The sequence below is a fragment of the Pagrus pagrus genome, assembly GCF_965226575.1.
Source record: "Pagrus pagrus genome assembly, chromosome: 18".
Lineage (NCBI taxonomy): Eukaryota > Metazoa > Chordata > Actinopteri > Spariformes > Sparidae > Pagrus > Pagrus pagrus.
In genome coordinates this window covers 11566105-11590414 of record NC_140202.1, presented here as the reverse complement: position 1 = coordinate 11590414, position 24310 = coordinate 11566105, and the positions used below count along the sequence as shown (strand labels likewise).

The 24310-nt window shown below is 39.8% G+C and overlaps 3 protein-coding genes across 5 annotated transcripts in view; 1 reads left to right on the top strand and 2 right to left on the bottom strand.

Moving 5' to 3' along the window:
- Positions 1–1394: 1394 nt before the first annotated feature.
- On the bottom strand, positions 1395–11907 carry LOC311273563 (uncharacterized protein). Its single transcript, XM_084380667.1, has 10 exons — positions 11832–11907; positions 11645–11680; positions 11386–11547; positions 10222–10305; positions 6774–6803; positions 6461–6622; positions 3762–3857; positions 3613–3642; positions 2287–2448; positions 1395–1931 (listed from the first exon to the last, which is right to left on the bottom strand). Exons 1-10 carry the CDS (start codon positions 11839–11841, stop codon positions 1735–1737), a joined length of 969 nt encoding a protein of 322 aa, XP_084236793.1. The 5' UTR covers positions 11842–11907; the 3' UTR covers positions 1395–1734.
- A 4323-nt stretch (positions 11908–16230) lies between these two features.
- Positions 16231–21930, top strand: lgals8b (galectin 8b). Its single transcript, XM_084380771.1, has 8 exons — positions 16231–16407; positions 16704–16792; positions 18593–18803; positions 18924–19043; positions 19153–19179; positions 20101–20189; positions 20342–20507; positions 20673–21930. The coding sequence occupies exons 1-8, from the start codon at positions 16369–16371 to the stop codon at positions 20820–20822; spliced, it is 891 nt and encodes a 296-aa protein (XP_084236897.1). The 5' UTR covers positions 16231–16368; the 3' UTR covers positions 20823–21930.
- A 1053-nt stretch (positions 21931–22983) lies between these two features.
- The window catches only part of LOC311274331 (palmitoyltransferase ZDHHC14-like), a 50158-nt gene continuing 48831 nt past the window's right edge, over positions 22984–24310 (bottom strand). For 2 of the 3 annotated variants that reach the window (XM_084381937.1, XM_084381938.1), the window contains exon 10: positions 22984–24162. In XM_084381937.1, the coding sequence (XP_084238063.1) occupies positions 23698–24162 (465 nt within the window). In that variant the 3' untranslated portion in view covers positions 22984–23697. The remainder of the gene's footprint in view (positions 24163–24310) is intronic. The other variant, XM_084381939.1, reaches the window with a different exon arrangement.

Genomic DNA, 24310 nt, shown 5'->3' with positions numbered 1-24310 from the left:
AAAATACAGAATGTTAAGATGGTGTAGAGTATGTTAGAAGAAAGGGGAAAAGGAATGTAGGAAAAGATAGACTGATGATTTTTTTTTTTTTTGCAAAATCAGTAGCAGGATTGAAATAATGGGAAAAGAAAGTTTGAGTAAGTGGAAGAAGGAGAAACAAGAATGTAGGGCCAGAATTAGGAATGGGCCTGCTCTATATACGGTCTCCACACTTACAGCACTTCCTTCAACGACACCTTCTCCACATGAGGTCAAGAACCCCAGGAAGACTCTGCAAGGGAGGGGGGAGGGGCACCAATACACCCTGACCTGTCAGCCCTGTCCGTATCTCCTAAAGAGACACAAATTAACCCTTCTTCTCCAAGAAATACTTTTTCTCAGCAGCTTCTGTTGACTACTGGTTGCGGAGTCAAGATCATAGAGGGGATGATGTTCCCTACAGTATGTCAGCCGAACAAATTCAAGGAGGTTGCAGGAACTACCTGGCACCCAAAAGACTGGAGATGGGTGGGCCACAGAGTCCTGGACAAAGATGGCAGTCTCAACAGAACAGCAAGAGGAGAAGCAGACTGGGCTCACATCCAACGCATCAAGGAGAGTGCAACAGAGCTGACAAAAAGACTGATGCTGCAGATGGGAAGGCTATGGGCATACATCACATGATCATGATACCCCTGAGCTTAAACAACAAGAGGGACGAGATCCAGAAGAATCCTGGCCACATGCACCACCTAAAGGTGTCTGTTCATTCTGGTTGTTCCTTTTTTAAGGTTTTATTATATTCTTCAAAGAACAAAAACCTGGTAAAGAAACTGTGAGCTAAAAGTGCGGTAAACGAAAATGTGCGCTCCCAGCTCACCCCCTCTCTCCAACACTGACAGCCAGGTGACAGGTGATATTATATAGCCTAATTAGGGGTCCATCCCACATTACGTCACCACACCAAAATAAGTGACGACAAACAAACAAACAAATCTAACGCAAATATATGGTTCCTACAGTACTTATGGAACATTTACATCTGAACAGCAGGCCAAACTGTTATGCATGAAGGGGGATGTTAAAGATGTTTTTTGACCATACAATCTTAATCTATAAAACTATCTCTGAGTGGAGCTTTGTAGTAGCAGCACACGCAGTCCAGAAACATTACCATTTATATTTATGGCTTTTTTACTGCATTCCTAGGCTCTATCACCACCCTTAATTCATTTTTAATTTTCTGAAAACCTTCACACTTCCCATCCTGAAAAAAACATTTTAAAAATTAGATTTTTAATTCATGTAAGAAGTTCACAAGTTCCACAGACCTTGTTGTGAGCAGTTGCTCATAGATTCGACCCCTCAGCTGATGATCTCCCGACTATTTACACATGAGACAGTGAGCCAGCATCTTTAAGAGGCTCTAAAAGTTTATTGCATACAAACATTTCAGCTCTCTGACATGACAAAGTTGCTGGTTATTATGTGAACTGACATTTTTTTCAATTTCCTCCTTAATTTGGCAAAAAAATGACTGGCCTCAGTGGGTTTTACAGTCTGTAAAGTGAACGACATCCTCTGTCATTGACTAGATTCAGATGAGTGCAACCAGCCCTCCATTGTGCATAGTTAGTACTTTTACTTTAGGTACTTTACAGTACATTTTGAGCCCAATACTTTTGTACTTTTACTTGAGTAAAAATGTATGCGTATGACTTTGACTTGTGACAGTATTTCTACACTATAGTACTGCTATTTAAGGACAAGATCTGACACCGTCAACATAGGCTCAGCAGCTGGGTCATCATCATCAGGTGGGTCATCATCAGCTGGGTCATCATCATCAGCTTTTGCTTTTGCTTTTCCCACGAAGAGACTAGTCAGCCACCCCAATGCTCCTCCAGTGCCGGCCACAGCTGCAGTGGCAGTTGCCGACAGACCAGCTGCACCTACAGCAAGATTACACTGGTTTAATATCAAGGTATGAAGCTACAGAAAAGCTGAGAAATAAAGAAATAAATAACTAGGCTAAAAAACTAGGACACTGGAACAATGTCCATTATTGTTGTCTGTACTGTGCATGTCATGTTATTTTATAGCTGCATGTATTGTGATTTGTTATGCGTGTCTGACAAACCTGTGAAGACGAAGGCAAATTTCCACATTATGGACGATAAAGATCGTTATTGTTAAATAAATGAATGGCACTATTATATGCAGTGGTGTCATCATCGTCACACTTAACAATGGATTGTAACCAAAAGCTATAAATCCGTTATGACAAGTACATGAAACAGCTTTTACCTGCTGACTGCAAGACAGCCACAGCACTTCCAGCTGCCACTCCTCCTCCGTTAGCAATCGCAGCAGCCGACATCATTTTAGCAGCGATGGAGCCTGCTGCTATTCCAGCTGAGGTGAAACCTGCAGCGCCCAGAGCCAAAGGAGCCCCGACCACGGCAACTGCTGCACATGGATGAGAACAGAATCAGAGGAAACTTTTCTAAATCAAAGTGTGCTAATTTGTTGGGTCACTTTAAAATTGATCATGTGTGATCTAAGTTTAACATATCATTTCTTTTACATTAAAAAGGTGCACTACTTCATTTTGGGGAATAAATTATAATCAGCAGAGAAAGATCATCATTAATTGGTTTTTTTTAAAATGCCTAAATAAACTTAATTTCCTTGACTGAATAAACAAACTGATGTTAAAGGGACAACACAATTTCATACTATTTTACTTTGTCTGTATTTGGCGGACCCTGCCACCTTTCTAGCTTCAAACACCTTATTTTCTCCTTAGAACAGCTTGTTTGTTCAGTTATCTAGAAAAGAAATATTTCTGAGTTTGTATCATCACCTCAGTAATATTGTATATGTAATAATCTCCTATTTTTGTATAAGAAGTTAATAGCAGGTAATTTCTTTAATGTATTTCCAAGACACTTCCAACTGGTTTCTGCTTAACTTCCCCTCAGCAGGCCACTAAACTGAAGTAAGTTGTTGCAGCTGAATTTCCAACTTCTGAAAGTCAGTAAATTGAAGTACATTTCTTAACTATTTACATTCTCACCAATTTCTATCACTTCAGCAGATCAGTCCAGCTTTGAAACATTTCTCTTAAATGTAAAATCTTCATATCGTTATCCACCATAAATTGCATATTACGACAAATACAACTTAAAATTCAGAATCAAGTGACTAACTTCCCATTTTAAAAGTTACATTCCTTAATTTCTTTTATACAACACAAATGAAGAACAGGCAAACTAAACAGAACGGCAGGATTGAGGAAACACAACAGACAAAGACTGAACTAAAGACTGGACTTAAATACAAACTACACTAACGAGGGGATGAGGTGCAGGTCGGACCAAGGTACGTTTTAACCGTTTGTGGTGAGGGTAACAAATGGAAGAAACAAAAGAACAGCAGGAACAGAGAAGAAGGGAAAAACAGCAGGAACAGAGAAGGTGTGGAGGTAAAGTCAGGCTGGAGAGAAGCACAGGAGGGAAACAGAACACTGGACAACACCGTGACACCTACATGCCATGACATTTCTGGACCTGTGATATGAAGTGTTACCAGCAAACACAGTTGATCCATTAAGACTTAACAAAGACTTACCTGCACCTCCTGCAATGAGGGCAACTGTCACTGAAACACAAGATCAAGATCTAAATCAACATTTACTGCTCATCTGGTTCATTTATTAGTTAAGTATAAGTACTTCCACAGAAATGTATCAGTATCATCACAAGACCAGCGTTACTCACCAGGCTTCATGTTGTTGTCTGTTCTGATCAGCTGTGAGCTGGGCCGGGCTTTATATAGTCGGCTAATGATTAAGTTTCGTTTATTGCGAAATGAAACTAAACAATGTTGTTCTCTGAACGAAAGGGGGCGCTGCACGCTTTAAATAATCATAATGTGGTAGTCACTAAGTGCACAGTCACTGCAGTTATTCTCTGTATTACCAAGGTTATTAATGCAGTATTTACTGTACTTATCAGAGTGCTGATTAATAGGACAGGTAAACTGTGAAGGACTGGGCCATGCTATTAGTAAATGTCTTACTCCAAACATTTAATAGACTAGTTTTGTGCACACAACGAACCACTGAACACGTTTCACTCTGCTCATTTGTTGGGGACATTATGAGGAATGGACAACACACTGAACCGATATCTTGTCAGGTTTTACAGATTTATTGCAGAAAACATTTAAATACAAAATACAGTCTCATTACATTTTACCTAAACACTATTTTTGCTGAATACTGCACAAATTACCCACATTACCCACATGAGAGGGCTTCAATGTCCGTCACACTTGGCAGACTCTGGGTGTCTGGAGGTACAGATAAGATGAGCCTTGGAGAAATTCCAGACTCAAGACTGTCAAGAAAGAAAAGGACAACTGAGGCCCTTTCCAGTTTATTATTTTATTCATCACTGATTACTCCACATCAAGCTGCTGCACTTAAAAAATGTTAATGAGCTTGTGAACAATTTCATTTACTCATTCAGGCCATCTAGTGGACATGATGAAGAATGGAAAAAAATATGTGCAGACAACACTGAACTGTCACAGCTTTCACAGATTTACTGCGAAAAACATTTCAGCTGTCTGACATGATGAAAGTGCTGTTTAGTAAGCAAACTTATATTATTTGGAATAACCTCCCACACTGGGCCCAGGTAGAAATATTGTTCATTCATCTTCTTCCTTCAACCTATTTGTCCCAGGGGAAAATTTGTCTTATAGCCAGGTTAAATATGATAAAATATTTAGGCTGACATGAACACATCAAGTGACAACTGATACCCTGAAGTATGTTTAACCATCACTAAGAGGCTAAGACTCAGTGGTGGAGATTAATTCAAGTACTGCACTTAAGTACAATTTTGAGATGTTAGTTCTTTACTTAAGCATTTCCACGTATTGCTATACTTTATACATCTACTTCACAACCCTTCCAACCAAATATGGTACTTTTTTTTACTCTATTACATTTATTTGATAAACAACATCTATACACCAATAATTACAATCCAATTATATAATAAATATATTATACTTAAATGCCAGTGACAGTGACAGTGTTATTTCATGACACTTTTTAATAAGAGCGGGTCTAGTCCCTTCACGTTACTTTACAGAGACCCAAAAACCCCCGTGAGCAAGCACTTGGTGACAGTGGTGAGGAAAAACAGCCTTTTAACAGAAAGAAACCAAGAAGCAGAAAGGATGAGCAAAGTGTCTTATTCGTTTCTATGTATGTGAAAATGTCCCAACTTCTTTGGGATTGGCATTGTGGGTCACAACTTCCTTATATGATTTTAAAGTCCAGAAATGGTTATGGATAAGCTGATAATTTAGCACATTTGAAGTGACAGATTCAGCAGTTGCAGTTGCTTCTTTTTAGTTGACTATCTTTTGTTTTCTAGCCAGGACACAATCAGGTTACACAGGAAATTAGGGACTGTGTTTAAATGTCACAAACCTGGCTGCTGTTATAAATAGATTGTCTAACCAACACCCATCCTTATTTTGGAAGCATTAATGACTCATTTTAACAAAGGGATTGTTTTTTACGGTGTGTGAAGACAGACAATACATTAACTATAGGGAGATTAGCTCTGACCCTATTAGCTCTTTGACACCACAGAGCAAACGTGTAGTTGAGACCAGATATGGATAAAAGACCAGTTGTTGTGAAGAGGAAAAAGTCATTCAGTTAAATAGAAGAAGTACATGTGATGTGAAAGTGAATGTGAAAGGTGTTTAATTACAATACAATCAATCTATAAAACTATCTCTGTAGCAGACTACATACGCAGTCCAGAAACATTACCAAAAAACCACAGTGCCTTCTCTCAAATATAATGGAACTGCATCACACTTGGCTTGGGTGCTCAAAGCGTCAAAAAAACACATTTGAGAAACTCTCTCCAGAAATCATGACCCGCTTACACAAGATAATCCACAGACCTCGTTGTGAGCAGTTGCTCATAGTTATGACTCCTCAGCTGATGATCTCCTGACTACACATGACACAGTAAGCCAGCATCTTTTCAGAGGCTTTATAAGTTTATTGCATACAAACATTTCAGCTGTCTGACATCATTTTCAATTTCCTCCTTAATTTAGCAAAAAATGATTTTCAAATCAAATCAATTTTACTTATATAGCCCAAAATCCCAATCGCATTGCCCCAGTGGGCTTTACAGTCTGTAAAGTGAACGACATCCTCTGTCCTTAGACCAGATTCAGATGAGAAGTGCAATCAGTCCTCCTGCTGCTGCTCCAGTGCCGCCCACAACTGCAGTGACAGCTCCTGACAGTCCAGCTGCACCTACAGAAACGTTGCACAGGTTTTATATCAAGGTATGGAGCTACAGCAATGATCATCTCAGCATTCAGACACAAAGCTTAAAAAAAGTCATTTAATACATCAAGGAATGAATTTTACCTGCTGCCTGCAAAACAGCCACTGTACTTCCTGCTGCCACTGCTCCTCCATTAGCCACTGCTGCAGCTGACATCATGCTGGCAGCATAGGAGCCTGCTGCTATTCCAGCTGAGGTGAATCCTATGCCGGCCAGAACAAAAGGAGCCCCGACCACGGCACCTGCTGCACATTGTCAAGAGCACAGCAGAGGAAACTGTCACACTACTTCAAAATGGATCATGCTTGATATAACTTCAGTATTTTCTACTTTAAAGTGTGTTAAAAACAACTGGAAACAACACAGATGATCCATGAAGGCTTTCCAAAGACTTACTTGCTCCTGCTCCGATTAGCGCAGCTGTCACTGAAACACAAGATGAAAACATTACAGCTCATTTGGTTTGGTTAAAGACAATTTGCTATGGTTACTACATTTATAGAGAAAGAGAAGGAACAGTGTTACTCACAGAGCCCCATGTTGTTGTTCTTTGTGATGAGCCTTGCACTGGGCTGAGTTTATATACTGAGAGTTAGGTATCACTTCCTCAGAAATGAGGCAGTTTAAGATCTAATCAAAAGAGGGCGTCACTGAGCTCTTAGCTCCCTTTCAAAATAAACTTTAGTCACTAACATTTCTGAGGTGGTTTGTCATAACTATGACTGGAAAAACAGGACAGAAACATAGGCATAAATTATGCACATGTGACATGGTGACGTAGTGTGATGTCAAGAAGTCATGAATTTTAAGGTGGGGCTACTGATGAGGCCTTTCAGGCATTTTCTGTGGGAGAGGAGCTCCTGTTGGTACGGACTTTGGCTTTTTAACTTTTAAGACATTTTACATGAATCATCTCAGCAACTATTGGATGGACTTTTGTATGATATTCACTTCAATGGGCACATGAGTGAGAAGAATTCTGTACAACATGGAAAAAACCTCAGTATACATTGGCAGCAGCGCTGCTTATAGGTACACATAAATATCAGACAGTAAGTAGTAATCACAGTCAGAGATAATGATGAGCTGAATGTATCACAATGCAAGGTGCAAAGATTAGACGTCTAGGAAGTAGAATTTAGTCCTTGTTGCAGCAGGAAAGCATCTTAAACCATGTTGATTTGTTGGACAAGTGCCTCCCAGACGGCAAAAGCTGACACAAAAAGTGGGCAGGAAGAGATGAGTAAAATATCATTTTATAGGGGCATCACTGCTGAGGGTCAAAGGGCCTTAACCCACTGTCTCCTTCACAGGAAGCTCCAGATCCAGTGGATGCAGCAGCTGTTGTTCATGTGGCCTGAAAGACTAATGAATGCTGAGAGGAAGAAATGTAATGAAGGAATGTTTGATTTGTACACTGACATCAATCGTTGGTCTGAGAGGGCTTCAATGTCCGTCACACTTGGCAGACTCTGGGTGTCTGGAGGTACAGATGAGATGAGCCTTGGAGAAATTCCAGACTCCGTTGGTGATACTGAGAGACGACAGGGGCCGAGAGTCTGTAGCTCCTGTCTACGACTACACTCCTGTACACTGTACTTTAAGTATTTGTATAACTGAGGCCCTTTCCAGTTTATTATTTTATTCATCACTGATTATTCCACATCAAGCTGCTTCACTTAAAAAATGTTAATGAGCTTGTGAACAATTTAATTTACTCATTCCGGCCATCTAGTGGACATGATGAGGAATGGAAAAAAATATGTGCAGACGACACACTGAACTGTCACAGCTTTCACAGATTTACTGCGAAAACACTTCAGCTGTCTGACATGATGAAAGTGCTGTTTAGTAAGCAAACTGATATTATTTGGAATAACCTCCCACACTGGGCCCAGGTAGAAATATTGTTCATTCATCTTCTTCCTTCAGCCTAGTTGTCCCAGGGGAAAATGTGTCTTATAGCCAGGTTAAACATGATAAAATATTTAAAAAGGCTGACATGAACACATCAAATGACAACTGATACCCTGAAGTATGTTTAACAATCACTAAGAGGTTAAGACTCAGTGGTGGAGATTAATTCAAGTACTGCACTTAAGTACAATTTTGAGATGTTAGTTCTTTACTTAAGTGTTTCCACGTATTGCTATACTTTATACATCTACTTCACAACCCACTATATTTTTACTTTTTTACTCTATTACATTCATTTGATAAACCACATTAATACACCAAGAATTACAATCCAATTATATAATATATATTACTATGAAAAAATGCCATTGCACATAGTTAGTACTTTTACTTTTGGTATTTTACAGTACTATTTTGAGTAAAAATGTATGCGTATGACTTTGACTTGTGACAGTATTTCTACACTATAGTACTGCTATTTAAGGACAAGATCTGACACCGTCAACATAGGCTCAGCAGCTGGGTCATCATCATCAGGTGGGTCATCATCAGCTTTTGCTTTTCCCACGAAGAGACTAGTCAGCCACCCCAATGCTCCTCCAGTGCCGGCCACAACTGCAGTAGCAGTTGCTGACAGACCAGCTGCACCTACAGCAAGATTACACTGGTTTAATATCAAGGTATGAAGCTACAGAAAAGCTGAGAAATAAAGAAATAAATAACTAGGCTAAAAAACTAGGACACTGGAACAATGTCCATTATTGTTGTCTGTACTGTGCATGTCATGTTATTTTATAGCTGCATGTATTGTGATTTGTTATGCGTGTCAGGTAAAGGTAAACAGGTAAACTGTGGACTGGGCCATGCTATTAGTAAATGCCTTACTCCAAACATTTAATAGACTAGTTTTGTGCACATATAATGGAATTAAAGTTACATTGTATGAACATGCCGTTAAAGGTGCATAATGTTTTTTAGGCAAGAAATGTAAAAAATCTTCACTCTTGAGGACAACAGACAACAGTTTCATGTTGTTTTACTTTGTATTTGCAGAACCATTCTACATATTCCAGCTTCAGACAGCTCTCTGGGGACCTTATTCCCCTCTGAGGACAGCTTGTTTATTCAATTCTGGGAATGCTGTGTATTGAATAAATATTTCTGAGTTTGTATTATAAATTTACTAACATTGTAAGTGCTACTTTTCTGAATCTGAATTTATTTTCCAAAACTATATAGTGCACCTTTAAGAAAACGTTACAGGTGTTGATGCGATTTGATCATTTTAATTTCACTGAAAAAAAGGCGACAAAAGAAGGGTGGGACTGAGTTTTTGTTTATTCAATTAATCATTTCCTGTCAGGGCTTACTATGAAATTAGAATCAGAAATAGGTACCTTTTTTGATCCACACACACACACACACACATATATTATTTATATATATATATATATATATATAAATGATATATAGATTTATGTTGGACATTGAAGAGCTTGATTTATAGTGTTGAAGGATCTGGTCAATTTCATTATATGAAAATGGATCAAGTGATTGTGTGCAAGCTACGTTTCACTCTACTCATCTCTAGGGGACATTATGGGGAATAGACAACACACTGAACCAGTATCGGTCAGGTTTTACAGATTTATTGCAGAAAACATTTAAATACAAAATACATTTATGTATCATGATGCAAGGTGCAAGGATTGGAAGCTAGAAGGCAGAATGTTGCAGCAGGAAAGAGTCTGATTTTAGACCAGGTTGTTTTGGTGGGAAAAGACCCATAGTGCCTCCCAGAGGGCAAAAGCTGAAACAGACAGTGAGCAGAGTGGGAGGGGTTGGATACAATATCTCATAACTTGCATTTGCCTCCTTCATTTAGCAAGATAATATTATAAAGTCATGTTTTTACTTTACGATTGTCAGCGGAAGAAGCTGGCCAGATATCCCACTGCTGCTCCAGCGCCGGTCACAGCTGCAGTGGCAGCTCCTGACAGGCCAGCTGCACCTACAGCAACATTACACAGGGTTTATGTCAAGGTTTGGAGCTAAAGAGAAGAGATCTTTGATGGCAAGACAGAAAGACCAAATGAAACAGTAACACTACAATCACAGTATCATTAAATTGTACCTAAACCCTATTTTTGCTGAATACTGCACAAATTACCCACATTAGCTTTTTTTAAATCTCTACTGTGACAATGTGACGATGTTTCAGTTAAAGGTTTGACAGACAATTGCATATAATTATACCCACCCCAAGTTTTTTTAGACATGTTTTTACACCCCAACCCCAGATGTGAAAAGGACAGCTTCTTGTGGCTCAAAAATAGCATTTTTATGACTCTTTAGCAGATTACTGAGGTTGAGGCTGAATTATACCTCCATCGTCAACCTCAGTGCACTTTACCAGGTGAGCTGTCAGGGAACCCTTCAGCTTCACTTGTTTAAAAAGGGGCACCATGTAGTTTTGTAATGTAATATTTACAATATTGATGAGGTAATAATACTAACTCAAATATTTCTTTTTTCCATAACTGAATAAACAAGCTGTTCTCAGAGGAAAATAAGGTCGCCAGAACACTGTTTGAAGCTAGAAAGGTGGCAGGGTCCGCCACATATAGTCAAAGTCTGTTTTATTTAGTTTGTTTAGAAATACAAAAATAAACAGTAAATGAAGCCCTTTTGCTACTGATTAAACTGATTGTTTTGTTCTTCAGACTTTGGAACAATAACCTGATGGAGGTTTGACGATAAGAAAAAGCAGCTGACTAAATTAGGACAGGGTGGGACCTGTAGCTGAAGGGTTCCCTGGCAGCACACCTCGTAGTGTGTCTGTCCCATACACTGAGGTCGAGGCTCGAGGTTGCAATTTGCAACCCTGCAACTTTTTAAAATTATAATTAATTATAATTCAATAGTACAATGAGGACAGGATGTGACTCGGCTAATCTTAGAAATAACATACAACACATTGCATTACACTCCACACATGACTTCCTTTTAATCATTGCTCCAGTAATAATTATTTGATTAATGATCATTTTTCAAACCCACCATAAAAACATCTATCCTGTATGATGTTTACCTGCTGACTGCAAAACAGCCACAGCACTTCCTGCTGCCACCCCTCCTCCGTTAGTTACTGCAGCAGCAGACATCATCTTAGCAGCCACGGAGCCTGCTGCTACTCCAGCTGAAGTGAACCCTGCGACCCCCAGAGCAACAGGAGCCCCGACCAGGGCAACCACTGCACAGGGACGGGAACACAGCAGAGGAAACTTTAACGTTTGCATTTTATAGATTAAAATCACAGTCACAATCCTTGACAAAGTTAAATGTCTTACCTGCTCCCACCCCTGCTCCGATAGCGACAGCTGACACTGAAACACAAGATGGACAACTGAAATCAACATTTACAGCTAATAACCGGTTTAACAACACATTTTCTAAGGTTGCAAACATTAATACAGTTTTATGAGAAGAACACGTCAGTAAAAGTGGCAACGTCGTCAAAGGAACAGCGATACTGACCAGGAACCATTTCTTCTGATGCGACAGAGAGCAATATGCAGCGATTTAATTTCTGGAGAAACGAAACTCTCGCAGACTTGACGTGATGACGGTGAATACGTCACAGTACGTAGGTCGTAAATTGTGTGGGGCCGTTTCCGCAGTACGTTAGCGCGTCCGCCATATTGCATGTGGCAGGTCTGCCCAGTAAACACAAGTAGAAGTGAACACTGTGGGCTTTCTGAATGAAAAACTCCAACATTTACATTTAATTCATTTAGTGTTTTATATTAATTTAAGTACTTATAGTCTGCAAATCAATATAAGGCACTGCAACTGGCTGCTTTCTTTTCATTTAGCAGTGAAGTGATGTACACAAATTATACACCTATTACATTGTATACAATGACATTTTACGGTAAAAAAACCCAAAAACCCCAGTAAAGTTTCAGTAGGCTACTATTATAAATATGCACCATATATTATGCAAGTCAGTTGTCCATATTTAAAGTTAAATTAAATTAAACAAGTTGACAGTAGACAGTGACATGTAGAAACGCTGGTATGGTCCTTTAAACATTCTGACACTTATGTCTGTTACCGCACCAAGTGTGTGTGTGTGTGTGTGTTTTATGTGGCAGCCTTTATGTTCACTATATTTACCTAGGGACAAATGAGTAAGAAATCTTGAATTTTAGCACTTAGTCCTCATATGATTTTGATCAAACAAATGTAGACAGCTGACTTGCATAATAAATTGTGCATATTTATAATAGTAGAATACTGCTCATTTTTTTGTACCATAAAATGTTACTGTATATACAATAAATAAGCGTATAATTTGGTGTCATGGAGTACATCACTTGACTGCTAAAAGAAAAGAAAGTAGACTCACGGCCAGTTGCAGTGTCTTATTTTGATTTGCATAATTGTTTGCCTCAATGATTGTCATTATTAGTACTTGAATGAATATAAATCACTGAATATAAAAACAGTTCATCAAAATTAATTAAATGTCAATGCTTTTTATACAGAAAACCCACAGTTTACACATCTAATAGTGTTTGTTTACAGGGCAGACCTGCCACATCCAATATGGTGGCAACGTTGACGTACGGTCCAGTGAGTCAATGTGGCATCTACGTGTCTATGGTGCCAGCTGTTCTGGCAATGTCTCACACAAGCACATTCTGGACTCTGTATCCTGGTATATTGTTGATAACTTTGACTCTGAATTCTCTTTCTGTTGGAAATATGTACTGTTTGGTTTCCACAACGAAAGAATTATATTATATAATCGTTTTGTTGATCATTTTAGGAAAGCACCATACAAAGCCAAATATAGCCACTCTAAACCTATATTTATAGTTTTTGAAAAGGAAACTACGCAGTACATTGAAGGCTGGAGGCAGACAGTAAAGTGTGGACGTATTTGTGAGTGGCAACACACTATCAGTGTGTGAAGGCCTTAAAGACAGAGCAGACACACCATGGAGAGATCATTTTAAGGTTCAATCCAATGTAATTCCTATATGGAGTGTTTTATCAACCAAAAATACTGGTGATGTAAATGATGTGTCTTACATGGGATTGTGGCTGAATGTATTTGCATTGGTGTTAAATCCTGTACTGTCAGATGATTGTCCTTTTTGCTTAAAAAATACATTTCATTGTTTTGTACATTTTTCTGGATTAAAATCCTTATTAGGAACATTTAGTACTCTGTTGACCCTGTCAGAGAGTGTTTCACTAAACAGGTTTTTAGTTTTTGTTATGGTGAAGAAAAATGACAAAAAAGGTCGACTGCTGGGTTTCTTCTTTGTTCAAGCAAAGTTGGCAATTTACCTAATGAAAAATTGGGAAGAGGACACAGGTGTGACTACTTATTAAAGGTTTAGTTAGAGCACAAGTGTTGTTGGAATATTATAATTATGTGAAAATGGACAATTTGGATTTTTTCAAAATGCGTGGGATTATAAGAGCATACTCTTCTCGTTGAAGGACTTAGAAATCACGTTTGCTGCTGTGTTACTCAAAATTTTTTAATTCGTAGTTGGCTATGTGAATGTCTATTTTGTCTTTTTTATTTTAATAAATGATTGTCTCTCTTAAGTTAAACATATTTTATTGATATTTATCTAATGGTGTCTTTTGTAAAGACTAATAGGCTAATTAGTTTTCACAAGTAAATACATGAAATTTCATCGCCCTTGGGGTTTCTTGGTACCACTGGAGGATAGTTAAATATTATTTTCCACACTATACTTCCACACTTTTCCAAAAACTAATAAAAACAATGGGGTGTGAAACTAGCTAACTTAATATGTACATCTGTCAGTTGCCTATATATATCAATATTCACAATTATCAATTACTTCATCATCGTATATCCGACCAAATAAAGCTTTTTCAGTCACATAAAAACTTAATTTCCCTCCAATGTATTATTTGTATTATATTATCATTGTTGTTGCTATGCATCTCCCTCTCTCTCCTAACCCAGCCAGCAGGTCAAGGCAGATGGTCGCTCACAGCCAGCTTCTGTTCGAGGTCTCTGACTTTTAGAAGGCAGATTTTCCTCGCAGCTGTTGCCAGTGCTGGCTCATGGGGCAGTGTTGTAGGTTGTACCTCACTGCAATGAAGTTACATCCACTCCATTGTTATTCATTATCTTAAATTAAAATTCAGTCGTTTCAAGTTTCGCTGGTTGATTTGATCAGTTTAAGATCTGAGTTTTACTTATTTTTTTTTATTTAACTGATGGCGTGTGTTGTAAATACTTCTCTTTAGGTCACACAAATAAATAAGAAAATAAACAAACAAATAAATACAATTAGTTTGTACACACTTTCACAGACAAAAGTCACAATGTACTTTGCATTGGCATTAAGAAAACATCAGATAAAGTGATCACCTGGGCTACATACACTGGTGGAAAATATCTGTGCACCCTAGGGTGCCCTTCCAGCTGACAAAACCTGGTGAAGTACCCTCTCTTCACAATAAATATATCACGCCTTACTGTGTGCTGGTACCCCACCGCATACAGCTGGCGCCATTTTTATAATTTTTGCCCCTGCCCTTCAAACACCCTTAGTCCGCCTCTGGCCTCATAAATAATAATAACAGCAATAAAAAGAATAATAAAATACACACAAAAAATGGTTGTACATATATGAAGTACATATCAGGTGCATAGAAGGTGTACCTGTCCAAACACTGTCTGTAGCTGTCTGTAATATAAATCCACAAATCAGCAAACCAGAAGGGTGCTGGCAGAGCGTTCTATAATTTAGGAGCTATGGCCTCAAAGGCTCTGTTACCACGGGCCTTAAGGCGGGTGCATGGAACAGACAGCAAATTTGACAAGTTTGACCCAAGACAGCGAGCTGATGAGTATGGGCGAAGTAATTCAGCCATTTATGCAGGGGCCTGACTGTGCAATGCTTTGTAAGTCAGAATTTTAACTGGCTTTTATATGGAACGTAGGCACCACAGAACGATGGAGCCTACACCCAGGGCCAGACTCAGTCTGGGGTGCACTGAGTGTGTCTTGGTGTCTTGGCATGCGTCAACATGATAGTGTTAATGTTATTTGTGGATCATCATCACCAGGATCACATTTATGTTGCAATATGTAGAGTAGATAAAATTGTATTTTCATTTCATTGAAGGCACTATGGTAGTATTTAACCGCGGAAGATCATTGTATCGATCATTGTGTTGACAAATGAAATCGCGTAATATTACGCACAGAAAAAATAGTTACCATCGGCTCTTCAACTTGTCCAGAACATTGAATTCAACTTAAGAACAAACAAACAAAAAGTGAAAGCAAAAAATAAACAAAACATGTCTCGCTATGTATATCTATTCAGGCTGTTGCATTGTGGGTAATTGCACTCCTGTGACACTGCTGGACAGTTGAAAAACAAATGATCAGAACTGATACAGCAGAAGAACCAGAGATATCACATTTTCTTAATGTCATGCCTTCTTCTTCCTTTTCAAAACCTGTTGCCTACATTACCCACAGAGCAACTTGGCCACAGAGTTACACCACTGGAGGTAATTAATAAGATTACAAGCAGCTTCCTCTGGACCCACAAAAGGCTTTGAACTACCTTTTTTCCACATATGCAGCAGTACTGTAGCCAAGACCTGTAAACACATTAAAATGTGTTAAACTGGTGGTAACCCTTTAAGTAAAGTACTAGTTAGGGTATAGTTCATGATAGCATTTACTCATGTTTTTCTTTTTAATTAATTAATCATTTTATTTCGCTCCCGCTGCTGGTATAAAGGTTTAACAGCGTACATCAGTTAACCTAAAATCAGTCAAAGTGGGCCTCTGTTGATGTCCGGCGGACAGCGGGACTGATCACATGGTGGGGCTTGCGCATGCGCGTGTCGGCGGTGCTTATGGAGAGAAGATGCCCACTGCCATCATCCCCGTGTAGTGCAGGAGAGCTGCAAACCGGTCATATTTACCGCAGACACCACACACTCTGCTGTCTTTCGGCACAGCTGCATGTTGTAGTCCGACACAGGAAGCCTGATGTCTGTGGCAAATGCGAAACACACTGTCCTGAATCCGGTAAGAGGCGTATCATCATCATTATTATTATTATCATCATTATCATCATCATTATTATGATCAGGCTCAGTATTATTATTATGCCACGATCAGCAGCCCCTAGTGCGGCTTACAAACTGTGTGCGAGTCGCTGTGTTCTCAGCAGGTGTCTGTAAACGGTCAGCACAAAGGACGTGAACTAGCTACCAGACGGTCACTGTATGTTCGAGTTAATCCATGAATCACGTTCAAATGTTGTGTCTTCAGCCGCTGTCAGTGCAGGTGCACAGTGCTCTAACGTCAACTCTCCACCTCAGGTGATCCCATACACAGGGCCCATACCTGGAGGCCTGCACCCTGGGGAGATCATCATCATCCAGGGCACTGTGCCCCCAGATGCTGACAGGTAAGATGGAATGATATTAGAGGAATATGCTGAAGAGGCTTCATGTGTAAGGTTTGATAATGTTAGCCATCTCATGGGGTACCTTCAACCGGAAAAACTAAAAAAAACCAACATTTTGTGTCTGGGTGAGAGGGTCCTAAACTTTTTAACTACACAACTCATGGACACCTGCTAAAATCACCTCATGGATTTCTGTCAATTTCATGAATTTAAATAAACAGAAGAAGGTTAAGTCTCCTCAATCATTAATAGATACTCCACTATTTAAAGACCCCCTCCAGTGTATTTAAGTATTTCCTTTCCTGGTAATATTGATGAGCCACACTCCTCCCTGAATATTTTCCGACAAACGACTTAATTCTGTGCTCAAAGTCACAAAATTTAAGCTGTTGCTGATGGAATAATGATGTATGACCATAGTAGAGTTATATCCATATATTAAACTGTATCTTTACATAGCAGAGATAGTCGCTTGCTGCCATATTTATGTTCAATATCTCAAATATTTAACATTTAAAGGATTTATAAAACGTCAACTACGAGATCAGCTGGATTCATTACAGCTCAGCTTTTACTTGGCAGTATAAAATACCTCTTGTCCTCTGGCTGAAGGACTTAAACCCCGAGACCATCCACTAGCAGTACACCACATCATGTCTGTATTAAAGGGTTAGAGGGCCCCGGGGCTAGGGTCGCAACAGTATTTCACAGTATGATAAATGTGTCAGCGTATAAGGTACTACACAATTATTCAAATTATTATTCTAAGTTACAATGAGCCGTAATGGAGTGAAGGCAGCAGGATTTGTTGGCTGAACAAACACTTTATTATAATTTTATAAGATATTATGTCCTGACAGGCATGAACCCTGATAGAAACTTGAGATATTGTTCATTTTATTAACAATAATACAGAAGAATGCAGTATTGTATATTAGCAAATGTACACGGTATGATAGTCGTCAACTTTCATAGCTCTGTAGACCTTAAAAACTGTATTTAGCTGCAGTCTTTCCCAGGGGAAGTACAGCTTTTGAGGAGTGAAATTCAAGCACTTTCAAGGCACCTAAACAGAAAAATTGTTACTATCAATTAAAAAAAGTAAAGTTTACAGAATTCCTTTATACCCACAGCCATCATTGTATATTGTTACTTTTTTTAAAACCAGCTGTCATAATAACCTTCTCATCGTATGCTTTGACGATGATCATTTTATTCTCGCTAACTTGGACGCCAGGAGACACAAAAAAATACGACGAAAGGATTGTTTAATTTCATACTTAATGTTATACATGGGTGATTGTGTAGATGAGAAACCAGATTATCTTGAAAATCAAGAATTTTTCAAGGAGTATATTCCAAACCTAACCTAAGTTAAAATTAAGTAGTCTCCAAATTTTCAAGATGAATCCTTGAGCACCTATTGAACCCCACCCTCAACTGGACATAAACCTTGTTTTGACAGTTGTGGTAGATTGATTTTACATCAGAGCAACATGCCAATTTTACAAAATGTTGCTTTAAGATTATCCATGTCCAGGCTTCAAAGGAAATATTCAATTTGACTTTAAAAGGTAACACGAATTTGTCACACCGGACTTATTTATTTCCTCTTATTTTTGGTCGAACAAACAAACACAAGTAATATATTTTGAGAAAGGGCCTCTATAAAAGGGCCTTTGTTGATTTGGTATCTAAGAGGTGCAAACTCCCGAATCCTTCGACATGAAGTGAAGCCCCGGGGCAGCTGCCCACTTTGCCCAGTTAATAAATCAGCCCCGGTGTGCGCCCTCTCTGCAGGTTTCAGATGGACCTGTCGAGCGGCTGCAGCACCAAGCCACGCTCTGACGTCGCCCTCCACTTCAGCCCTCGCTTCAAAGGCTCGCCCTGTGTGGTGTGTAACTCCCTGCTGCAGGAGAGCTGGGGCAAAGAGGAAACGCTCCACCAGCTGCCCTACAAACGCGGGGCCCCCTTCGAGACCATCATCCTGGTGCACGACGACATCTTCAAGGTCAGTGGACTCAGGCTGTCAAGGGCAAAGGCATCGATAAGCCTGGGTTAAATAACATATGCACATAGTGATCTGATTCATAGAAAAGTAGGATATTAAAATACTCGTCTTCACCCACAGGTGGCAGTAAACGGTGCCCACCTGCTGGAATTCAAGCACAAAATCCCACTAAACAGGGTCGACACTTTTTCTATATCTGGGAACGTCAGGGTGCACGCTATCGGCTACATCCCAAACTCAGTGAGTACACTCCCATCAGCTGTTTGTCCTCACAAGCTGGTCAGATGTGTGTTTGTTTCAGAAACATATCTAATTAATAACTTTTAAATTTGTCTTTTTTCCCTCTTAGGCAATATATTCAGAATCAGGTGACCTGGTGAGTATTTCCTTCTTGCGTCATCCAGCCAGAAACGCTCTGCCTCAGTGTGCCCAGTATCTTGTGATGCCACTAAAATGGGATCACATCTCCTAAATGATTCCTTTGTGTGTCTGCTGCAGGCTGTTTATTTCAAACTTTTGAAGGACTATTCTGTTTGTTTTGTGTCGACATTATGGTCGTTAAAGTAATATATGAAATCTAGGAACAGGGCAGCATCGCGACAACAGTTGGGGCAACAAATATGAAGTCAAATTCAAAGTGAAAGCACGTGAAATGCTGTGCTAGCTGTGTTTCTTCCTCGAAGTGATGACACTGAAATCCAGGATCTTAGCAATTAACTTGGTATTGGCCCTGAAAAAGCCATATCGATCGACCCCAACATTTACACCTACACACTGTATACACACACTCATGCACACAGTATCACACCGATATGTCGCGGCACAAAGTCATGTACAGTAGATACATATATTAATATGACATATATCTTATAGTTATTGATTCCTTATTCATTATTCTGTAGGCAAATAAAAAAAAAAGAAAGATTATTGATTATCACTGTAAAATGTAGATTTTGAAGAGAGCTTAATTTAGAGCTGCATTCTTAGCCGATTAGTTGATCAGAAGAAAACTTAACTGGCAACTTTTTTGCTAAAATGCCAAACATTTGCTTGTTCCAGCTCCTCAATTGTGAGTTAATGCTTTTCTTAGTGATTATATGATGGTTAGCTCAACATCTTTGTGTTGTTGACTGTTGGCCAGGTAAATCATTTAAGAGGCGTTCCTTTGGATTTTTGGAAATTACACTGGGTATTTTTCACTGTAATTTTATTGACCACATATATACTTGATAATACTAAGCTAAGCTAAGTAGATCAATTGATAATGAGTATATTAACAGTTTTATTCTCCTTCCAGAGCCTCCCTTACAAAGGGAGTATACTCAAAGGACTCAGCCCCGGACAGCACATCACAATCAAAGGGCAGGTCAGCATGTATCCTCACAGGTAAAGTGAAAACTGATGAAACTCGCCTTGTCCTAACCAGCGAAAACAATCTGATGTGTATGATTTGTTTGAACTACTAATAAAAATAAGACTTCCCTCTGGTTATGTTTTTTTTTTTTTTTTTAATGACTTACCTTATACGTTTCTCCCAGTTTCACAGTGAACCTCCGCAACAGCAGGACAGAGAACATCGCTCTCCATCTGAACCCCCGCATTAAGTCAGGTGTGTTCACCAGGAACTCGTACCTGAGTGAGTCCTGGGGTCAGGAGGAGCGGGAGCTGCCCTTCTTTCCCTTCTCGTCAGGGGATTACTTTGAGGTAGGAACCGCCTACAACTTACCTTTATTTTGAAGGGCTTCTGCGGTCAGCTTCAACTGTATTATTCTGTGTTTACCACTTTTAGGTTTGTAATATCCAACCACAGGTCGATCATTATTACTTCTCTTCGTCTGTGTGCTCTGTAATGATCTTTTTTTCTGTCAGATTCTCATCCTGTGTCAGCCCCATCAGTTCAAGCTGGCGGTGAACGGCTCGCACCTGTTTGAGTTCAGACATCGGGTGCAGGACCTGAGCAGCATTGACCAGCTGGAGATCATGGGCGACCTGGAGCTCACTGATGTCAAACTGTGGTGACTCGGGACTCCAGACTTACATGGAAGCCAGCGTTACAGACACTGTTGTGTTCTGGTTATCGAGAAGCTAAATTAGCTTAGCCACCCAGACAATGGAAGCTGAGAATGGCGAACACTGTGCTGACTACAGGTCAGGTTGGTCTTGCAGCAACCATAGGTCACTGGTTTAAGCTAGTCTAGCCTTTTTGGTGACCTAGGATCATGGAGTATTAATGGTCCATGTTTCCAGCCCTGGCTAGAAGACTGATGCATGAGAGTTAGCTGTGCTGGAGCATCAGGCTGTGAGCCGCCATGACTGTTTACAGCTACAAGTTAGGTTTGCCTTGGTTCATTTCTGTCTCTAGTGCATCTCTGCTGTGATACGCCCTTAGTGCACTGTATAATTAAAAACAGGAAATATGTGTAAATGTTAATAAGCACTCAAGTACTGGCTTTGTTTAAAAGCCAAGACAGTCAGCAATTACAAACAATGAATGAAATTGACGGGCTCTTATTCTTTTGGAGCGAGGCCCAATAAAGGCTCATTTACTGTACAGCTAATTTAAGAAGCTTGGAAACATTTCTCATCATTACTAAATAATTAGTAGTGGTTATACTCTCATTTTCTTTGGAAAACATTTTGAATGTATGCTTAAAATCATTTTCATCTGCAGTTGTTTAACATTAAATGTTAATTAAATTCTTCTTTTTAATCAGTCTGCTACAAAGGTCGTAATCCTCAGGATTCTTTAACTCATCGCATCGTCTCATGCACTTGAAGTCGATTCAACATGTAATGGTGCAGCAGAACTCAAGCACAGTGCAGTACAGGGTCAGTTTAAAACATAACTGTTTCAAATACCAATTTGCAAACTTTATGCAAGCTATAGAATAAAGTAGGATCCTGCATACGTGACCATCTGTTGTCTCACTGCTCTCCCACTCAGTGCTGCAAAGATCAATCCTGCTGATAAAAAATAAAACTAATAAAAAGATCTGGGATATTTCTTCTCCAATGTCAATGTTACTTTTATGCATTGTCTGTTGTAATTGTTGTAAAATATGTATGAAAAATCCTCCCTATGTATCATAAATGATTTATTAACAAAATAAATGTGTTCCTATTATCATTTTGCATCCACTGTTTAATGTCTGAACGGTTTGCTTTACACCTGCATGGATTGATGTGTGGCCAGTACGAGGCGGCACAACAGGCTGCAAACACAACAGTGAGATATTTTCACATTGATGTTATGAGGTGGCTTATTTACACATCCAGCAGAACCGAAGCCGCATTAGCATTCATTTGGAGTTGTGTTGGTGTCCACCTGTTGAATGTAGGTCCTTTATTCACTCTCCTTTTTGCTCCGTTTTGCTCTCCTGCAACTCCAAAGAAAAAATGTTAGCTAAATGCTGCATTTTCTGCCCCATATAGTTGCTCACTCGAGTAACCGTTCAGTGCCGGCGGAAAAAAAGCGGCCTGAAAACAACATTGATGAGCGTGGACAGAGTGGACCCGAACAGTGAAGTCTGAGGCTGAAAACATCAGAACAATGAGCAAGATTAAAATAAAAGAAGAAATATTTCTGAGTTTGTATTATTACCTAATTTAATATTTTAAATAATAAAGTTCTGAGTTTGAATTTCACCTCAAAAACTGCATAGTGCCCCTTTAAGTAATAGAAGAGTCAAAATGTAGCTGTCTGCACCTGCTGACTGACTTGTTAAAGGTAAAATGTAGTTGAATGTAAATAAAAACTGTAACCTGCAGTACTTCCTGCTCACCACAAGGTGGTAGAAGAGCATTACAAGTTGACTGCCTTATATTACCCAAACACCTTCACCAACCACTGCCAGTCAGACAAGTCACTTTAAAGAGATATAACTGGAAACCTGAAGTCCTTGTTTTAGTCTGTACAGTTCTCTTCAGATGCCGGTGTTTGAAACCAGGACTTCTGTCAGGATAAACAAAGATGTTATAGCCTAAAGAATGTCCTGACCTTGTTTGAACAGCCATAAATATTCAGCAAAACTCATCAGACAGGCTTGTAAATCTGTCTCATTTACGCCTAATTCCCACAGGCATCAGTCACAAGATGAACTATAAAGGAAATGTTATCACCACATGACTCTCACATCAGCACACATTATGCCTTCTGAACCTCAATATTAATGCAATAGTGTCTGATAAAAAGTTTGTGTTTTATTAATATCGACAGGAAATATAATAATTTGTAAGATTTGTAATAACCATGGTACAGTACAACAGTCTCTTTTTTTAACATAGAAAAAGCAGGATGATATGCAACACGATGACATCGACCATTGCACTGCTGAGAATGTCCGAGAAAAAAGGCAGAAGACGCTGTCCAATCAGCAACAGGCAAATAGGCTAATGTTTGTTTTACAAAAAAAAGACCTGTCAGACCTGTGATCTCATTTAACAGAAATTCATCATTTTGATCAAAAATGTCATGTACTGTCAAAACATGAGAATCTTTTTTTGCTTGACATGGCTCACAGACATACGCCACTTTGAAAAAGAAACTCTCCAACTGTCCAGTTTCCAGGAGCTAATGGATTATGCTTCCCTTGAAGTAAAAAAAAAAAAAAAAAGGAAAATAGTAGAGTATGTCTGACTTGTCTTACAGGCCACCACACCAGAAAAAAACCCATCTCTCCCAGTTCCAGCACAGAGATTTGGCAAGACACTGGCTGAGGACAACTGGTTTCACTTTGTTTCAGTTCAGTTTGATTCAGTTTATAGCAGCTGAATTTAAACCACAGCCTTTTTCAGAGAGAGTATAACTCAGCATGAGAGTGAGCTGGTACAAAAGTGGCACAGGAGAGTTTGGATGCATGTCTTCAGGAGGGAGGAGGGGGTGTATATCCCACTGTCAGACGGAGCTGAGCTTTACCAATCCTCTGACAGAGTCCTCGTGTAGTGAGTCCTGGCTGGCTGGGTTGTAGAAGCCGGCCTGCATGGTGTGGCTGTGACCAAGTGGGCTGCCGCAGGGAAGCATACCTGGCGGCGAGGGCACATCCTCTGGGGTAAGAAAGTGGTGGTGGGCCACCGGCTCCTGGAGAGGGTGACTGTGGTTGTGGCTGTGCGCGTGGATTGGCAGCATGTCGGTGGCTTCATGGCAGCTGAGGCTGGGGGTGGACGTCGGAGGGGTGGGCTGGCCGAGGGGGAGCGAGGTGCATGGGCCGCCCAGGGTGAGGGAGGTCCGGCCAGTTAGGGTGCCTCCGTTTTCGGGTGAGGCCGTCAGGATGACTGGCTCGCTGCTCTGCTGCTGGAGGAGAGGTGTGGCGGCGGCCTGCAAAACGAATTTGGTGCTCTGAATGCACTGGTCTTGGTCACACTGAGAGAAAAGTAGCAGAAAGCAGGAAAGGGAGAGAACAACATGGGAGGGGGATGTGAAAGTCGAAGAGATAGATAAGGAGCCCGAGGTGATGGACGGAAATAGAAAACAAATAAGAGCGAGGCAGTGTTGAAAATTAGATGGAGAG

What these genes read in the sequence shown, in the direction of transcription:
- LOC311273563 (XM_084380667.1), bottom strand. An exon ending in GCTAATCGGAGCAGGAGCAA is followed by an intron (nt 6,623 to 6,773) that starts GTAAGTCTTTGG and finishes GACAATGTGCAG; the next exon opens with CAGGTGCCGTGGTCGGGGCT. An exon ending in CCTCATTGCAGGAGGTGCAG is followed by an intron (nt 2,449 to 3,612) that starts GTAAGTCTTTGT and finishes ATCCATGTGCAG; the next exon opens with CAGTTGCCGTGGTCGGGGCT.
- lgals8b (XM_084380771.1), top strand. Translation starts at nt 16,369, where the DNA reads ATGTCTGTGGCAAATGCGAAACACACTGTCCTGAATCCG. An exon ending in AACACACTGTCCTGAATCCG is followed by an intron (nt 16,408 to 16,703) that starts GTAAGAGGCGTA and finishes TCTCCACCTCAG; the next exon opens with GTGATCCCATACACAGGGCC. An exon ending in GTCAGCATGTATCCTCACAG is followed by an intron (nt 20,190 to 20,341) that starts GTAAAGTGAAAA and finishes CGTTTCTCCCAG; the next exon opens with TTTCACAGTGAACCTCCGCA.